The sequence below is a fragment of the Neofelis nebulosa genome, chromosome 1 (assembly GCF_028018385.1).
Source record: "Neofelis nebulosa isolate mNeoNeb1 chromosome 1, mNeoNeb1.pri, whole genome shotgun sequence".
In the NCBI taxonomy this organism is placed as follows: domain Eukaryota; kingdom Metazoa; phylum Chordata; class Mammalia; order Carnivora; family Felidae; genus Neofelis; species Neofelis nebulosa.
In genome coordinates, this window is record NC_080782.1 from 101,004,856 (window position 1) to 101,022,786 (window position 17,931).

The following is a 17,931-nucleotide window of genomic DNA, read 5'->3' on the forward strand; positions in this document are numbered from 1 at the left end:
CAGGAACAGGGTCGGCTCTTCACCTGGCCAACCCCAGAGTCGCTGCACGTGGCTCTTACCATGAGCTGATCCAGCTGTCCCTGGCTTTGTGAAGCAGTCTGGAGCTGAGGCCCCGCATAAAGAATTAAACTATGAAACAGACTCGTTAAGGCTCCTGGTGAGGCTGGCGAGTTAATGCTAACAAAGGACTTCAGAGGGCACTGTCTTTCCTTGCATGCAAGGAGCAAAATTTCTCAGCACAGACCGGCAGGGACCGGGGTACAGAAAAGTGGGATTAGAATAAAGAACCCACAGAGTCTTGGTTCAGGCTGTCTCTGGACACCGGGAGCTCTAGGTGGGGCCTCCTCAGCCTGTGTAAACCATTTCTGCGTCTAGTGTTTATAGGAAAGCTAGGAGGCGGCAGGGGCGGGGGGGGGGGGGTGGCGGAGAGGGGAGAAAACCCTTGTTCGGTGGATCCTTACTCGAGCTGCAGAGCGAGGCCACTGCTAAGTGGCCGTGGGACCTCGAGCTGGACAATTCACATCACCCTGGGCCCCACTTTCCCAACGTGCAAAACGAGGTGGCTGGACAGGTAATCGCTACAGTTCATTCATAGATTGTATTCCAAATACCTAATAAAATCCAAACACGCGCTTTAGCCCCCGCTGGAAAACCAGTCCTTAGTGCAAAGATCAGAAATGGATTTCGCAAAGGGCGATCGCCACGCGAGATGAGTTTTCGAACCGCCTTCCTTCCTCCTGGCACGCGGCGCTTCAAACAGGCGCGCTGGGCCATTTCTTTGCTAAGCTCCAAGCTAAACACAACGGAGCGATAAAAGACAGGAAGGGCCCAGCCCGAAAGGGCGATTTCGGCTCTATCGCCAGGGAGAGGGGGCGGCGTGGCCGCTCCTTTGAGCAGCTCGCTTTGAATCAAGCGGCGGCGGCGATTGGCTGCGGAGCACGTGGTGCGCGCCCCGCGGGACAGCGCCCGACTGCGGCTGCTGCTCCCCGCAGCGTGGGGCAGAGTCCGGCCGCGGGTGCCGCACCCGCCGGGGTGGGGCGGTGGGGCACAGGAGAAACGCCAGGGGCTCGAGTCTGGCTGCCCCTTGCCAGCGAGAAACCCCACGGGCCGCCTTTGGCCGACCTGCAGTGTCCCCGGAGTGGCCAAACTTGTGCCCCTGCCCTCGCCACTGCCCTCGCTCCAGGTGTCCCACGCAGCGCGCGTGCGCCGGGTACCTTGCCTGCCCCTCGCCACCTTTCCTGAGCATCTCGCGGGCTCCGGCTTCGCGGAGCGCACAGCCGGGTGCCTCCCCTGCCCAGGGTCCCTCAGCTCCGGGGCTATCCATTCACCGGGCTGGGCCAGAGAGGCGCAGGCACTCCGACCCGGCCAAACTTCTGCTACTCTCGGTCCCTGAGGGTTGCAGCTGCTAGTGGCTCAGGCACCGTGTCCGCTTTGTTTCTCTCTACTCTCCGCAGGCCCCCCCCTCCCCCGCTTCCTCTCTCGATTAACTCCCCCGACACACTCTTCTCCAGCTCCTCGCCGTCGCCTCCTCCTCCCCTTCCTCCTCCTCCTCCTCCTCCTCCTCCTCCACGGCGGGCGGCCTTCACGCGCTTCCTCCCTCCTTCCCCTGGTGTCACTCCGCACCCGCGCCCTCTCCTCCCTCCCCTCCCTTCTCCTCCCCGCCCCGCCGCGCCGCGCCGCTTATAGCCCGGCGCGCGGCTGCTGGGCGCAGACTGCTTGGGCAGCCAGAGTGGAGGCGGCGCGGCGGTGGCGCTGCGGAGACCGGGTCCAGACGCCAGGCGGCCGCCGGCGCGCACAGCGCTTCCTCGCTCCCTCCCCGGAGTGCACTGCCCGCCTCCTCGCGCGGCGCCGGCAGCCGCAGGCTCGCTCCTCCTTCCCGAGACGCGCTCCCGGAGACGCTCCGTGGGTCGCGGGCAGAGGCCGCGGCGTGGGAGTCGCGAGGCGCTGCCCTCTTCCCGGCTGGCGCCCCATGCGCGCTCCTTTCGCCCGGGCTGTCGCCGCCGCTCCCCGGGGCTGAGACGTCCGCCTCGTTGCCTCCTGCCTGGTGACCTAGGCGAGAACCCATCTGGTTGTGGGCCGACGCCGGTCGCCTCTGCTGTAAGTTTCCTCCGCTGCCCCGGACCTGTTGCGGGCGCCGCGCCTTTGCGGGGCTGCTCGGCCTGCGGGGGTGCGTTCGCCCCGGAGCCCAGAACTCCGACTTGGGAGGAGGTGGGGGAACTGTTCTTGGGGAGGAGACCTCGGGAGCCGCTGCTGCCCTTCCATAGCGTGCAGACGCTGGCCATCGCCGGAGGGGCCTCCTCTCGTCCGCGGCCTCCCGGGACGAGCTGCTGGGGATCCGAGAGCCCGGCCAGGGTAGTATCTGTCTCCTTCCTCCGCCCGAAGCGGCGCTTCCCTCGGGGTGGGTGTCGCTCTGCCTGGCACCGCGCAGCCCCTAGGGCCGAGCAAGTTGCACCCTACCCGGCACAGGGGAGCGCTGGGGCCACACGCACGCACCCTTCGTCAGGGCATGTTCACTGCGGCGGAATGTCTGTAGGGAATGAATGAAAACTTCCTGAACAATTAATTTCCTCTCATGCAGGTATTTGGCCTTCAGTGTAATATTCTGAGTTTCGAAGGATAGGAATTGGTGGGCGTGGTGGGGACGAACCATGAAACTTGTTCAGGATGCAATTTCGTGTTGCCCTCTCAGGTGTGGCCAGCGCGTTAAAGAGCGTTGCAAGTGTTCTAGGCGGCTGTATGGTCGATTGTTTTTCTCGTTGACAGTGTCTTTCTAAAGTTCCATTGTATCAGTAAGGTAAATGCCCGAGAAAATCTGCCTAGTTTCTCCTTTGAGTGCGTTGAAAACAGGTTCAAAATCTTAGGAGATGTGACGGGATGCAAAGTGTTGGAAGCAGAGGGCTTGGGTAAAGAGCATTAAGTGAACTGAACTTACTGTAACTAGGAGTCCTTTTGATGTTCACGGTAATAGCAGCCCTTTTCTCTCTCTTCTTTGTAGATGCAGGTTAAGTATATGTGTGCAGTTTTTTTTTTTTTTTTGGCTACTTACTTGGCATGCAAATATTATTTCTCTGGGGGCTTAAAAATGCCAGAAGGATGATTCATTTTCTGTTGAAGGTATGTTTAGTGACTGCATAAATGGCTTCTGCTGATATTTTGATGTTTGCATAATTTTCAACCAGAAAGCAGGTCGTTTCCCTTGGGTCTTTAAGTTTACCTTTTATTTTAAGCAAATATTGCTGTAAGGGTGTTGGATTTTGACTGTGACATGCTTCTCCATCTGGATGGTAGCCAAGATGACAGGCTAGCCCTCTTCCTTCTGGTTTTGTGGGCCAACTTGGAAAATACAGGAGCATAAACATAGAATGCATAGGGATGCAGATCCTATATCCTAAGGCCTTCTAAACAAACTGTTTTCTTAAGTGTAAGCCTCCTGAATGTTGTTTTACACTCTCTGAAATCTAATGCTCAGGGAAACACGTTCTGGGTCCGGGTGTGATCTCCACTCGGTGTGATGGCACTGTGGTGCTTACATACCTTGTGCAGGCAGTCTCATTCTCCAGTTACGGCTGTATTCGCTCTTAGCTTGAGAGAAGGCAGCTTTTGAGGGTGCTTTCGAAGCATTAGCTTAAAAAAAGAACTACTGATTTGATTTGGCATTTTTGTAAGTTTCTATGTAAGGCATAGGAATATTCATACTATGTTTTTTTTTTTTTCCCCTCATATTATCTTTTGAGGTTTAAGCTTAAAATCGTGCTCCAAGTACTTGGGACTGGATGTACGAATTCACAACTGTAATGGTAGAGCATCAGAGATGTTAGGCTCTCCGGAGCACTGGGCATTGGTTAAAATGGACCAGACTGTAGAGGCTTTGCTTGAGGTAAGAGTGATGTGTGGCTCCTGAGTCCTAGCCTAAGTCACCATGGACACTAGTGTTGTCTTCCGAACAATAGAACCCTAGGACTTTGTTACTAACTTTCTTCCGCTAAGCTGTTTACTCTTGATGAAAAGTTACAATCCCAAAATGAAGGAAAACAAGTTGCCTCACCTAATGGCCACCCGTGTGTCAAGGGCAAATCTGGTGCTGCCTTTGCTGTTTGCTGTGCTGTGGCCACAGCTGCTCAGGAAATCCAGCTTGGTATCTAGCCCGTGCATCTGTGGTACATCATGCATTTGCATGTATTAATAATTACTGCAATATAAACCAAAACAGTAGGTATCCGAGCAGTTGAAGGAAACAAGGAGGCGGTAGGTTTCAGCTCTATGCTGTGAGAACTAGCTGTTCTGGGTTTGTAACAGATACTGTAACTCACACAGTTAACGCTCTTGGGATAAACAACTTCCTTAAGAATCCTTGGACAGGCAGGTTCTTGAAGGCTTTATTGCTTTGAAATAACAGAAGGATACAGTTTGAAAAAAAAAAAAAAGCATGTGGTTCTGCTTTTGAAGGTAGGTGATAGGTATTTACTATGTCTTTAACCTACAGTTTACCTCCTGAAAAAAGCCAAAGAGAGCATTAGATTTTGCAGTAATTTCACTAATATGGAGGAAAGCATGTCAGCAAATAAATTCTAGGGTGGCCCTCAATTAACAACGGCTGGCAACACACACACACACACACACACACACGTGCACAAGGGCTTTTGATTTAGATAAGGCAGTGTTTGCATTTTGAACTCCTATGCACGTGCCCGTGTTTGCAGGTACATAAGGATGATTCTGGTGATGCACTGTCTAATTGAAAAGAGAGGGATGGATAGATCCTTTGTTCTTCCATCTTGTTTTCTAAGAATTGATATAAAGCAGGAAGAATAGAAAAACAGCAGTCATGGGTATGCTACTCAAAATATTCTTCCTTTTATGTGTGTAAATCCTCATTTTGGAAGCTGTCCAGAGCAAGAAAGATGGGTGGTGATTGTGGCCAGGATCTGTTCTGTGTTTTCACAAAAGCCTGCTCATCGGTACTTGGTCATGTTTATATTGGTGTTCTTTGAGGACCCTGCAGTGGTAGAATTGTCTGGTTGGAAATTATTTGTGACACTTAAAGAAAGATCCAATCATAGTAGAAGTTGGCCTAGGCCTATGATTTTAATGTCACGTTTCCCATTGACTGTGATTCAGAGAGAGACTGGATCTTACTAAAGGAGTTCTTAATGGGATTAATTAATAGGTATTTTGTTTTACACATGGCTTTATGTTGCATAGGGCATAAAAGCTGGTGCCCATCCTGGCATTACGAGAGCTGGAGGCCCAGCATTTTACGTGGCCTGCGTGAATCAGCTGGACAAGGGACAGGAAGGTGTGAGAGTGAGGCCTGGGTTTTGCTGACTTACATTCTCGAGGACTTCAGTATCCTGAAAGTGGGCAGTCAGGTTTTCCAAGACGAACCTGCTTTCAAGCAGTGAGTGGCTCTTTTTTTTTTTTTTTTTTAAACAGTGTTCCAGTAGCTCAACAGTGTTCCAGTGAATGCCTTTCCTTCTAGGTGGCCATCTCTGACGCTGGACAGGAGTGACTGTCCATATTCAGAACAGTGGGCAGTAAGACCAGTGGCGAAGTGTCCTGTTTTCTCTGTTCATGACTCCTTGTTTTGCTTTGTTCTGCTGTTCTGAGGCTCAGGAGCATCACTGTTCAATGGTCAGTTTTGTTTTGTTTTGTTTTGTTTTTAGGAGTGGAAACAAAATGTCAGTCAGCGTGCATGAGAACCGCAAGTCTAGGGCCAGCAGCGGCTCCATCAACATCTATCTGTTTCACAAGTCTTCCTACGCGGACAGCGTCCTCACGCACTTGAACCTTTTACGCCAGCAGCGCCTCTTCACGGATGTCCTTCTCCATGCTGGAAATAGGACCTTCCCTTGTCACCGGGCCGTGCTGGCCGCGTGCAGCCGCTACTTTGAAGCCATGTTCAGCGGCGGCCTGAAAGAGAGCCAGGACAGTGAGGTCAACTTCGACAACTCCATCCACCCCGAGGTTTTGGAGCTGCTGCTTGACTACGCGTACTCCTCCCGGGTCATCATCAATGAAGAAAATGCGGAATCGCTCCTGGAAGCCGGTGACATGCTGGAGTTTCAGGACATCCGGGATGCATGCGCAGAGTTCCTAGAAAAGAATCTGCACCCCACCAACTGCCTGGGCATGCTGCTGCTCTCCGATGCGCACCAGTGCACTAAGCTGTACGAACTCTCCTGGAGAATGTGTCTCAGCAATTTCCAAACCATCAGAAAGAACGAAGACTTCCTCCAGCTGCCCCAGGACATGGTGGTGCAGCTCTTGTCCAGCGAAGAGCTGGAGACAGAAGATGAAAGGCTTGTGTACGAGTCTGCAATTAACTGGATCAGCTATGACCTGAAGAAACGCTATTGCTACCTCCCAGAGCTGTTGCAGACAGTGAGGCTGGCTCTCCTGCCAGCCATTTATCTCATGGAGAACGTGGCCATGGAGGAACTCATCACCAAGCAGAGAAAGAGCAAGGAGATTGTGGAAGAGGCCATCAGGTGCAAACTGAAAATCCTGCAGAACGACGGCGTGGTAACCAGCCTCTGTGCCCGGCCTCGGAAAACTGGCCATGCCCTCTTCCTCTTGGGGGGCCAGACCTTCATGTGTGACAAGCTGTACCTGGTAGACCAGAAGGCCAAAGAAATAATTCCCAAGGCTGACATCCCCAGCCCAAGAAAAGAGTTCAGTGCATGTGCAATTGGCTGCAAAGTGTACATTACTGGGGGGCGGGGGTCTGAAAACGGGGTCTCGAAAGATGTCTGGGTTTATGATACCCTGCATGAAGAGTGGTCCAAAGCTGCCCCCATGCTGGTGGCCAGGTTTGGCCACGGCTCTGCTGAACTGAAGCACTGCCTGTATGTGGTTGGGGGGCACACGGCTGCGACTGGCTGTCTCCCGGCCTCGCCCTCAGTCTCCCTAAAGCAGGTAGAACACTATGACCCCACAACCAACAAATGGACCATGGTGGCCCCACTCCGAGAAGGCGTTAGCAACGCCGCGGTAGTGAGTGCCAAACTCAAGTTGTTTGCTTTCGGAGGTACCAGCGTCAGTCATGACAAGCTCCCTAAGGTTCAGTGTTATGATCAGTGTGAAAACAGGTGGACGGTACCCGCCACCTGTCCCCAGCCCTGGCGTTACACAGCAGCCGCTGTGCTGGGTAACCAGATTTTCATTATGGGGGGAGACACAGAGTTCTCCGCCTGCTCTGCTTACAAATTCAACAGCGAGACTTACCAGTGGACCAAGGTGGGAGACGTGACGGCAAAGCGCATGAGCTGCCACGCCGTGGCCTCCGGAAACAAACTCTACGTGGTTGGAGGCTACTTTGGCATTCAGCGATGCAAGACTTTGGACTGCTATGATCCAACGTTAGATGTGTGGAACAGCATAACCACGGTCCCGTACTCGCTGATTCCTACTGCGTTTGTCAGCACCTGGAAACATCTGCCTTCTTAGGCGCGGGACATCGTGAAGGAAGCGAGCGTGAGGTAAGACGTTAAGTCAGTGGTTCTCGGCCTTGACTGAGCCTAGGAACCTCCCAGAGAGCTTTTCAAGAGCTTCCCGTCCCATAGACTGGATTTCATTTGGTCTGGGTAGGTCCCAGGCCTCAGCACCTTTAGAACGTTTTCTAGTGATTCTAATACACAGCCAGGTTGAGAACCCCTGACCTACGTTAATGATGCCAACCCATGCTCAGTGAGCCCTCCCTGTATGCCTGGAGCCGGGCTGTGTGTTTCACATGGATCATTTCATTTGATCCTGACAACAACCTCGCGAGATACTATTACTAGAGTTTTATAGATGAAAACAACTGATGCACACAGAGGTTAAATAAGTAAGTTGCCCAAGGTCATAGAGCTTAGTCTGTGGAGGAGTTGGTCGAGAAAACAACCCAGGCACTCTGGCTCCAGGGTGGAAGCATGTGAGCATCATGCTCAACTGCTTAATAAACTTGAGCTTCACATTGGTATCACTCCAGGAGATATTTGGTGACGTCCAAACTTAGATTCCTCAAACCCTTTTCTGGAATGAAGTAGGGTGTAAAAAACTGAATGCTTAAATTTATTCATAGTTCATTCTCTCCAATATTATTTGTTTGCTTATTTAAAATGTCTTTTCCTCAAAAAAAAAAAATAATAGCCCCCTTTAGGCATTTATTAGCTTTAGAGGGAAGTCAAGGTCTATCCTTGTAAAAAAGTTGCACCTGCATTGTATAAATTTGTCTGCGGGGTGGATACACTGAACCATCTAGACCGCCTTATACTGCAGCCTTTCAGAGTTAATCAGACAGGCTGAGCCTATTGTCAGGGCTAACAAAAGTTGTCTTTCCGTGTCATATATCTGAGTCCATAATGGTCGTCTTGTGTACTTAAGAGTATATAATACCCTTGGCTCAAATAATTAATAGGTCTACACAGTTCAGCGTTCGTGAAGCTAATGGCCGCTTTGCTGCCATTAAGCATCCTTAGTATTGGCCCCAGGAACCACTTAGGCATGTCTAAGTGTAGCACAGAGTACGTGGACTTTGTTGATTTGTTTTGCTAATTCATGGGCTTGTTCCTAATAGTAAGAGAATAAAATCAAAACTTTGCTTTGGAGGAAGTACAGTGAAAACTGACTCATTCCTTGAAAACTTTTTGCTCTGTTTTCCCTAGTATGTTTCACATTTTTGAAGGGGACTTTCAAAGGGAAAAAAAGGAAATCAAGGAGTCTTTGCGAGCAAAGCAAAGAGGGATTTTGACTCATTTGTCTTTTCTTTCCACATTTCGTGCAGCTCGTTTTAAGACACCACTAAAGTTGGCCTCACTTTTACAATTACTCTTTCTTTCTTTTTCATCTCTTCAGTTATCTCTCCAGCCCATTACAGTTAGTAGAATTCTTATAATATAGTGTAACCTTGGAATGAAGTTTGTTCAAAGGAGCTGGAACAGTCAGAAACCTCCTGTGGGGAGCTGGGTTGACAGCGTCCCACACCAAACTGGTTTTTGCAGCCTTGCTGGCATCTCAGTAATCCTAAGTAAACAAATGCTCTGAATGTGGTTATTTCCTCTGCGATATGAGCGCATGACAAGTCTAAAGCAGGTTTCAAGAACCTTCTAGGCAAAAGCATCAATTAACAGCACGCTAAGTTCGGTGTTAGTCCGGAACCGAGTTAAGTTTGCATGGGAGAGCCATAAAAATTGCCAGTGATGGTGGTGGCACATCAACATGATGACTGGTTGATTGGCTGGCATCCTTGGAGCAAGGTAAGGAAACTGAGGCAGGAAGAGGCCACATGTGCATTCTGGCTCTGGCTCTAAGCTGTGGTGTCTAGACCTTTCTGTACTTCGGATCCCTCCTTTGTCAAATGAGTGATTTGAATGAGGCTTCTCCTAGCTCTGTCCCCAGACTTGGGTGAATTGATTAGGGGTGGGGGAAGGGAGAGGAAAAATACCTTGCCCAGTGCCTGGCATATATTAGGTGTTCAATACTCTTAGCTTTGTTTCCTCCTTCAATTTAGACCTTAACTTGTCATGGAATTAGCTTTGTGTGTGGAGTTTGACCATTATCTGATTGGAATGTTTGTACTTCATTTTTGGTGCCTCCTTTCTCAGCCCAGAGTATGTTGGCAAACACTTGAATTCACCCTATCCTGGGTATTTGAACCTAAGCACATACTTCCGGTCCCTGGGAAACGAGCAAATAAAGTGTTAGGTCATATGTGAAACACCTACCCGCCCTTGGTGCTCCCAGCCGGAGTCCAACCCAGAACAACGAAATCTGACAGGGCCCGGTTTGCCTTTTTAAAGGGCGGCGTGAGCCTGCTCAAAGCCACCCTTGCGGTTTCCGATAGGGAGAATGTTGGCTTAAATTTCTCGAGTTTTCTACACACAAGATAGTGTTAAAACACTTAAGCTCCATGGAGTGACTTAAAAGAGGTGCTGTGTAGGTATCAGCCCTAAACTGCCAAAACTTCCGGGACATCTCTTTGATCTCCAAGTGTAGGTGCTAACCGAATTAATACAGTGTTAACAAGAAGTTTCCCCAGGTCTAAAAGCTCATTCACCAAGGGGATTTTACTCTCCTGCTGCTGTCAGTGGGTGGGAAGGACAAAAAGGAAATTACTTAAAAAAATTTTTTTTTTCTTTTAATGTTTATTTATTTTTGAGAGAGACAGAGACAGAATGCGAGTGGGTTAGGAGCACATAGAGAGGGAGACACAGAATCCGAAGCAGGCTCCAGGCTCCGAGCTGTCAGCACAGAGCCCGACGCGGGGCTCGAACTCATGAGCTGTGAGATCATGACCTGAGCCGAAGTCGGATGCTCAACCGACTGAGCCACCCGGGCGCCCCAGGAAATTACTTTTGATTACTCTCCCGTTTTCATGGTGCTGTGTGGCTCCAGCCTGACACGTGACAGCTTTTGGATTTTGATTTATTTCTTCCTTGTTTAGATATTTCCTTTCCCTTCCCTTTCCCTTTCCCTTCCCCTTCCCCTTCCCTATTTGAGTATGCAGCATCGTGAAGTGTCGTGTTATTACAAGATACATTCTTTTGGCCGAATGTTGATCGATAGGTTACTGGGAGGTGGGGTAGAAGGATGACTCTGTAGTCTAAGGAATGCCTTGAGAGCTTGAATCACGGTTATGAAACTGCCAAAAGAAACAACTAACGAAATGAATCAGACTTCTGAGCACACAAAAGCGAGAATTCAGGGCAAGTAATGAGCAGCCCTTCCTGTGTTCCCTTTGTGTGCACTTAGAGTTCTAGCAGCAGGAATGAGATTCCTCCACTGGTGCTGGAAATGTGCTCTCTGAACAGATAGGGCGAGTGTTTGAGAGACAAAAACCCTGTGCAGAATTTTCCCCGTATCTATAAAATTGGATACAGCGGGTGGGGATGGCGGCTTGTGTGAGGAGAGAGCGGCTCCCGTGCAATGTGTGGCCTCTGTGGTTATGGCACCCTGAATTTATATTCACGCTCGACGTCGGTAGTCTGTAGATCATAAGTACATACCATAGCTGGCGTCTCCCAAGTGCGGACTGATGAACGTGGAGAATAAACTCCCAGCCTTGGGCTGTGGAGGCCTGGTGTGTTAGTCGTGTGAAAGGAAGCGAGACTGATTTCTGCCGTAATGAATAGCAGAGATGCATTTAAATAAGAGGATTAATATGTCTGCCTTCTATATAGTGAATAAATTGATTTGGGGATCCTTTGTGGGAAATGGGCCAAGGAGGGTTTGCCCAAGAATCTTTTTTGACCCTCGGCCGATCGCTTCACAGTGGCTCTGCTTAACCATGGAGATGAATTATGAATGTTGGAAGCGGAAGGTGGCGACTCATAACAGCACCTGGATGTATATAAGTTTGTATTTGAACATACGCAGGTTTAAGGTTTAGTAGAGAAATGAAGATTTTTCTTTGGGCACCGTTGTGTCTGTTCAGCTAGTCTTCCGTATCCGTGCACACCCCATGCGTGTGCATCGAAGGCAAGCGGTTTATCTTTGCACACTTGCTACTGAACAAGTACTTAAGACCTCTAGAAGCAATATTGACCGGCTCTGTCCTGATTTTACCTTTTTTGTAGATTCCGAGGCTACTAACAAGAATCCTTTCGTTCCCTCTGTTTTAGCTCACTCCATCACTTGGCGAGACAAAACCAAGATTTCGACTTTGGAGAGGCCAAACTTAATGAGGAGGAAGAAAAGAAAAAGGAAAAGAAGTTGCTACAAGACTCGATTACAATCCACTGCACCTTGTAAATGCTCTAACTGGACATGAAGGAGGGGGTGGGGGAGGGGGTGGGATTTTCAGTGCAAGTAGCACATGGTTTAAATATGAATGGATGAACCTGTGATCTAGTCCTTGTCTTGTAATTGTGGATTAATGTCAGCGTTAATCAGCCCCTCAAAGGGAGAGAAAAGCCGGGCCTTTTCCCTTGCTGTACCATATTCAGCATTTGATTTCCATGGGCTCCACCATTTATGTGTAAAATTTGAAATGGTTGTCACCTCTCTCCGAGGAGCAAGCTTGAAGCCTCCACACCAGCTGCTGCTGGAGATTGAAAGCCCAACTGTGGGGCCAGGAGGGGAGCTGGCTTGGCTGGCCGCAGAGTGAGGACCCCTGGACTCTCCACTAATCTCTGAGGGGTTGTGCTCCCCGGGAAGGTTCTGAACAATGGGGCCATTGTTGGTAGGCATTTGGTGGATGTTCTTTTCTATTTATAAGTGACTTTAAACTTTCCCTTGGCTGTTAAGAAGTTTGTTATAGATTGAGCTATTTATTGTTTGAGCCTGCATGCTGAAACAGTGCTTAAAATGGTCTTCACGTGTATGGATGTGTGTGGATGGTTGTATGTTTTGCACAATTTTGTGGCTGTTGGTGAAGCGCTTTGCTGCACAAAAATGAAAACTTGGGAGTTACTGTTTGGAGTATAACTGGAGGGTGGGTTGGGAACGGGGGGGGGGGGGGTTTGTAAATGTCAAGACAGGGAAGGAGTACAAAACAAAAACAAATCACATCGTAGAGGTAGAGGAGGCATGGAGGTCGCTTTTCTTAGACTCACTCACTTTTAATGGTGTTTCATGGGCCCTACTCATGCTGATGGCTCATGGGGTGAGAGGGAAGGCTTCCTTCTGCCCTGCTCCTTCCCATCCGGTTCACCCACTTCAATCTCAGCTACTGAAATTTGGAAAGGACCAAGTCGCCTTGCGGTTTTTTTTTCTTTGTGTCGTATCCTGAAATCCTGGAAAATGCTATGGCATAGTTTTGTATATAGGGCACAGGTAAAGGCATTGCCCCCGAGTTTATTTATTTCTCTATTTATTACCCTGTGAAAATGCTTTGCCATAACCACAGTTACCAGGAAAAGGCTGAATTGTCAACAGACGTCCGTGAATTCGCTCGCCAGATTCGCTCGACCTGGATGCATTGTTCTCGCTTCTCGCCTTACGACGTCGCAAGCGTTAGAAGTTCTTCAAGACCACGTTCACGTTGGCACGGGGTAGACTTCAGCGCTCACCCTTCGCGAGGTCTCTAAAAGAACTCTTTGGTGTGTAAAAGAGAACATCTGGCAGGGAGACACCAAAGAATGACGAGCAGTGGTCCCCGTTGAGAGATTTTTCCGGGATAGGCGGGAATCTGTTGTGAATACATTCTTTGCTAGTTCGAGTGTTTGTTTACTAACCGTGTGCCGTGATAGGTATTAGTGCCGGACCCCGCGAGGCGCTTCCTCAGGGGCGTCGGGGGAAGGCCAGGGGTTGCCAGCCAGCACCGCTTTCATCCGTGTTGCTCACGTTACCGTAGTTTAGAAAATAGAGCTTAGGACCGATAACAACCTTTTACATCGTGAGTGTGTTTGCATTGTCTAGTGACAGATCAACCCTTCGCATTTCTCTTTACCTGGATGCTTTAGACTAACTGTCCCTGTCTGTTTGTGCCACGAGTAAGTGGGCTATCGCTGGACCAAAGGCAATGAGCCGTTGGAATAAAAGCATCCCGGTACTTTTCCAGCAGTCAGCCCCTCGCTCCTAGATGTGTTGCAAGCCATGCAAATGTCTAATTGCACCCTGGCAGCAGAGGGGTGGCGTTTATACTGTAGCTCTTACAGCTCTCCGGTTTATGATGCAAATCTGCCGAGATATGTGTGTGTCACTGCGTGACTTCTGAAAGTGGGATGAATTTTCTGCAGCTGTTTCAAAGTTGTGGTCTGTCCTTGAATCCTCTATTAATTACTGTGTGTGAGCCAGAGGGAGCCGTGGTCAGGGTGGGCCCCCAGCCTGCAGGGAACTTTCTGGACTCCCGCTCTTTGAATTGATGTAGGCATTTGGGCTCACTACTTGACCATTCTCACCCTGTGAAACGTCCCCCACTTTGAAGCAAACACAATTCACAGCACAGTGCACACAAAAACCTTGGCAGAAGACAGAGAAGGTTCTTCTTATTCTGTGGACTGGTTGCTGTGGAAACAGATAACAAAGGGCAGCCTTCCACTTCTGGTATAATTGTGTAGCCCCCTTTTCTCTGGGCTTGACACCTGTCTGAATAAGAGTGATTAGAGCTGAATAATATCCCTCTCTTGGCTGTTGAATATGTGGTTCACGTACAAAACTCCATGTAAGTTGAAGCGAAGTGTTCGTGTTCGTATGTGCTTGGTTGCCACTACTACGTTTTTGAGGTTTCGTAAAACTTGTTATTTTTGTTTTTCACAATGTGAAACTGAAGGTCAAATAAATTATTAGAGTTTTTCTCTTCATTGTGTGTGGGAGTCTTTATTTTAATACAGCAGAACTTAATCTGCGGAAATCTTGTGTCCTTTCTGGCTTAATCAAGATGAGGATCGTTGCGTGTATTTTCTGAAGGCCTTTCTTGTGCCATCTAGTCACGTACAATCAGGAAAGCAGTTTTGCGCATTGAATCATTAAAAATGTTGGCCTTTTCGGATATTTCTTTAAGCGAAGCACAACACCTCAATTCTGGGTTATTGGTAGCTTAGAATATAAAAAGTCACACACCATTCAATGTTAAGACAGTGTGTGTAATATATAGAAGAAGTGATTTTTTAAATCCAGCTCATGTGGGTTATATTTTGGTTGGAAAACAGAAGGGGTTGGAGTTCAATCCCCTTTTCATCTGATGTGCCTTAGAAATCATTTAAAGTAAAGTGGGAATATATGCCTATTATTTCCCTGGATTGGCACAGAAAAACACAAGTTTAATCCCTCTGATACACTTAGCTTCCCCCAAGTTTGAAAGCCAGTGTCCCAGCTGGCTCAGTATAAAGACTGAGGAAGACTTTCACCCCCACCTCACGATCACTTCCTGTCACAACAAGATGCTCCTTTATCACTTGGGCTGGGCTCCTTGCTGTTTTAGTGTGCAGAGCAATGTTGGGCATAATCTTTTTTGGATAGGCAATAAATGCTACCTAATTAGAACTCTAGGAGAGCTCACGAGTAGGCAGAATGCAATTATAGCCTTTGGACTTTGACCAAAATGCCAGAGCAGATGCCTTGGGCTTTACAGAAGGATCATCCAGTGCTGTGCTGGGTGAGGCTGGTCTAGTGCCAAGTTTTGGAGGCCTCAGATCCCATGGGCAGGGTGCTGATGACCCATGGAAACCCTGTTGATGACACAATATACAACACCATATGACAGGGAAGAGGGAAAATTTAGCAGCTGGGAGTCGACACGTGGGACTTGGATGTTCAGCAAGAGTCTTGATGTTAATCCTCAGAAAGGTTGAGAATGACTCCTAGGGAGATGATTGGAAATCAACCCTTCATACCCAGCAGTTCTTTTTCTTGATCACCTCAGTGAGGACATGTAGGGAGAGTGGAGTAGAGGAGATACTTCAAATACTTAATTTTTGTTAATTTGGACATTTCATTTCATTCAGACGTTCAGGTCGCCCAAAACAGTGGATGTACTGGTTTGGATCGCCTTCGGTTGCGTGTAATAGGAAAATAGGAATCTGGCGATGATGGTGGCTTAACCGCAGTGGTGAAACTGTTCGGCAGCTGGCAGCCCAGGGCTGTAACGGTGCTGTGCACAAGCCCACGGAGGTCTGGGGCTGCTCCTTCTGCTTTGCCATCTTGGGCATGGACCTGTGGGCCTCAGGATAGCAGCTGTAGCTCATGGCGTCACATGGGCTTTCCAGTCAGCAAAGATGGGGACAGGCTAAGGGAGAGAAGCATGGGCCAGATGAAGTTCTTCTCTTTTCTGGGGACAGTAATGGTTTAACAAAGGACCCACCTAGGAAACTTACAGTTCTCTCTTGTTGGCCAGAACCAGGTCACGTGAACTTCTGAGAAATAAGGGAGACCGAAGAGAGGCGTGCTTTCATTGGAACACATTGTCAGCCCACACAAAAATGTGATTTTGTTAGTGAGGATGAAAGGAAGAATGAATGGATTGGCAACCACCCAAAGAGTCACTTTAAACTGTAGCCTCGTTGATTGATTACGTTGTGCTCAGACGACACGAAGGATGTGCTTCAGGTTCTCTCTTAATCCTCACAAAAATGTAGGTAAATCCAGAACTTTCTTAACATCTCTGAACCTCAGCTCCTTCATTTATAAAATAAGGATTAATACTCTCTAATAGGAAGAGTTAATAATTGACAAATTTAAATTAAAAAAAATCTAATGTTAGTTTTGAGAGAGAGGGGCAGAGAGAGAGGGAGACACAGAATCTGGAACAGGCTCCAGGCTCTGAGCTGTCAGCACAGAGCCCAATGCGGGGCTTGAACTCATGAGTTGTGAGATCGTGACCTGAGCCGGAGTCAGACACTTTACCAACTGAGCCACCCAGGCCCCCAGTACTTCACAAATTTAAGACAAAGCACTATACTTAGTGCCTGGCATATAGTAGGTTCTTGATGATTTTCAGCCATCGTTTTAATTTTTATTTTTAAAGATTTTATTTTATTTTTAAAGTTGTTTTGGTTTTTGGTTTTGTTTGTTTGTTTTGGAGAAAAAGAGAGCCTGAGCAGAGAAGGAGCAGAGAGAAAGCGAGAGAGAGAGAATCCCGAGCAGCCTCTGTGCTGTCAGGACAGGGCCCAACGTGGGGCTCGAACTCACAAAGTGTGAGCTCATGACCTGAGCCAATGTCAAGAGTTGGACGCTTAACTGACTGAGCCACCCAGGTGTCCGAAAGATTTTATTTATTTATTTATTTATTTATTTATTTTTAACGTTTATTTATTTTTGAGACAGAGAGAGACCGAGCATAAATGGGGGAGGGTCAGAGAGAGAGAGACACACACAGAATCCGAAACATGCTCCAGGCTCTGAGTCGTCAGCCCAGAGCCCGACGCAGGGCTCGAACTCACAGACCGTGAGATTGTGACCTGAGCCAAAGTCGGCTGCTTAACCGACTGAGCCACCCAGGCGCCCCTCTGTCATCATTTTGAAACACTGCTAGGAGAAATACACCTGCTAAATCTAAATGCTAGTGCCTATTTCATGCAAGGGATTGCGTGAAGGGGTGCGGACCCACCACCTAACTCTGTCCTCACAGCGACCCTGATAGCCAGGCACTATCATTACCCTCACTTTGTAGATGAAGAAACAGGCTTGGAGAGATTATCTAACTTGCCCAAGGGAGTGGTGGAGCCTGGGTTTCAAGGCCTGCTCTCCGACCTGCTCCTCTCCATCCAGGAATGTGGAGAAGGGATTCACAGGGCTGAGCCCGACTGTAGGAAACTCAGGGCTCCTTATGTCCCGCACTTCCAGCAAGACTTCAGTTCACAAGAAGATCCAAGGGAGCTGCAGCTGGAGAGTCCGGCCCTAAGACACGAGAACTGAAGAAGCACGTGGGAGGACTCTATGTGGTGGTTTGAAATGCCCCTTGACAACATGTTCTGAAGACAAGATTGTGGAGAATTTAAAAATAAATGCCCCCCCCCCCCGCCCCGGGTGGCTGTTAACATTTGAGAATTTATGGAGCTGTACGCTTATGCTGGGTGTACTTTTCTATTTGTACAACTTTTATTGACTGAGAGGTTGAATATACAATGGACAATAGCCAGACCATAACAGGAAGAGAACTCTGACCCACAAACTGCAACAAGCAGCCAAGGAAACCATAATCTCTAGCAGCCAGCCCGCAGTTGAAGCCAGACTTGTGGGAAAGTCAGACCACTATCTCTAGCAACTGGTTCAGGAAGCCAAACACCCCGTGTAACAACTGCCTCAAAATGGCGAGGATTCTGGTTGATAATGGATACATTCCCTAATTTGTGTCCTTGCTTCCGATTTAGGACCAGCCAAAGTCAAACAGGCACCCCTGACCATCACCCACTTTTTTTTTTTTTTTTTTTTAATTTATTTTTGGGACAGAGAGAGACAGAGCATGAACGGGGGAGGGGCAGAGAGAGAGGGAGACACAGAATCGGAAACAGGCTCCAGGCTCCGAGCCATCAGCCCAGAGCCTGACGCGGGGCTCGAACTCACGGACCACGA

General features: G+C 48.7%; 1 protein-coding gene across 1 annotated transcript; it reads left to right on the top strand.

Moving 5' to 3' along the window:
* The first annotated feature begins 1,984 nt into the window (after positions 1-1,984).
* ENC1 (ectodermal-neural cortex 1) lies at positions 1,985-14,222 on the top strand. Its single transcript, XM_058729738.1, has 3 exons — positions 1,985-2,097; positions 5,664-7,478; positions 11,601-14,222. Exon 2 carries the CDS (start codon positions 5,677-5,679, stop codon positions 7,444-7,446), a length of 1,770 nt encoding a protein of 589 aa, XP_058585721.1. The 5' UTR covers positions 1,985-2,097; positions 5,664-5,676; the 3' UTR covers positions 7,447-7,478; positions 11,601-14,222.
* Positions 14,223-17,931: the final 3,709 nt, after the last annotated feature.

What these genes read in the sequence shown, in the direction of transcription:
- ENC1 (XM_058729738.1), top strand. Translation starts at nt 5,677, where the DNA reads ATGTCAGTCAGCGTGCATGAGAACCGCAAGTCTAGGGCCAGCAGCGGC.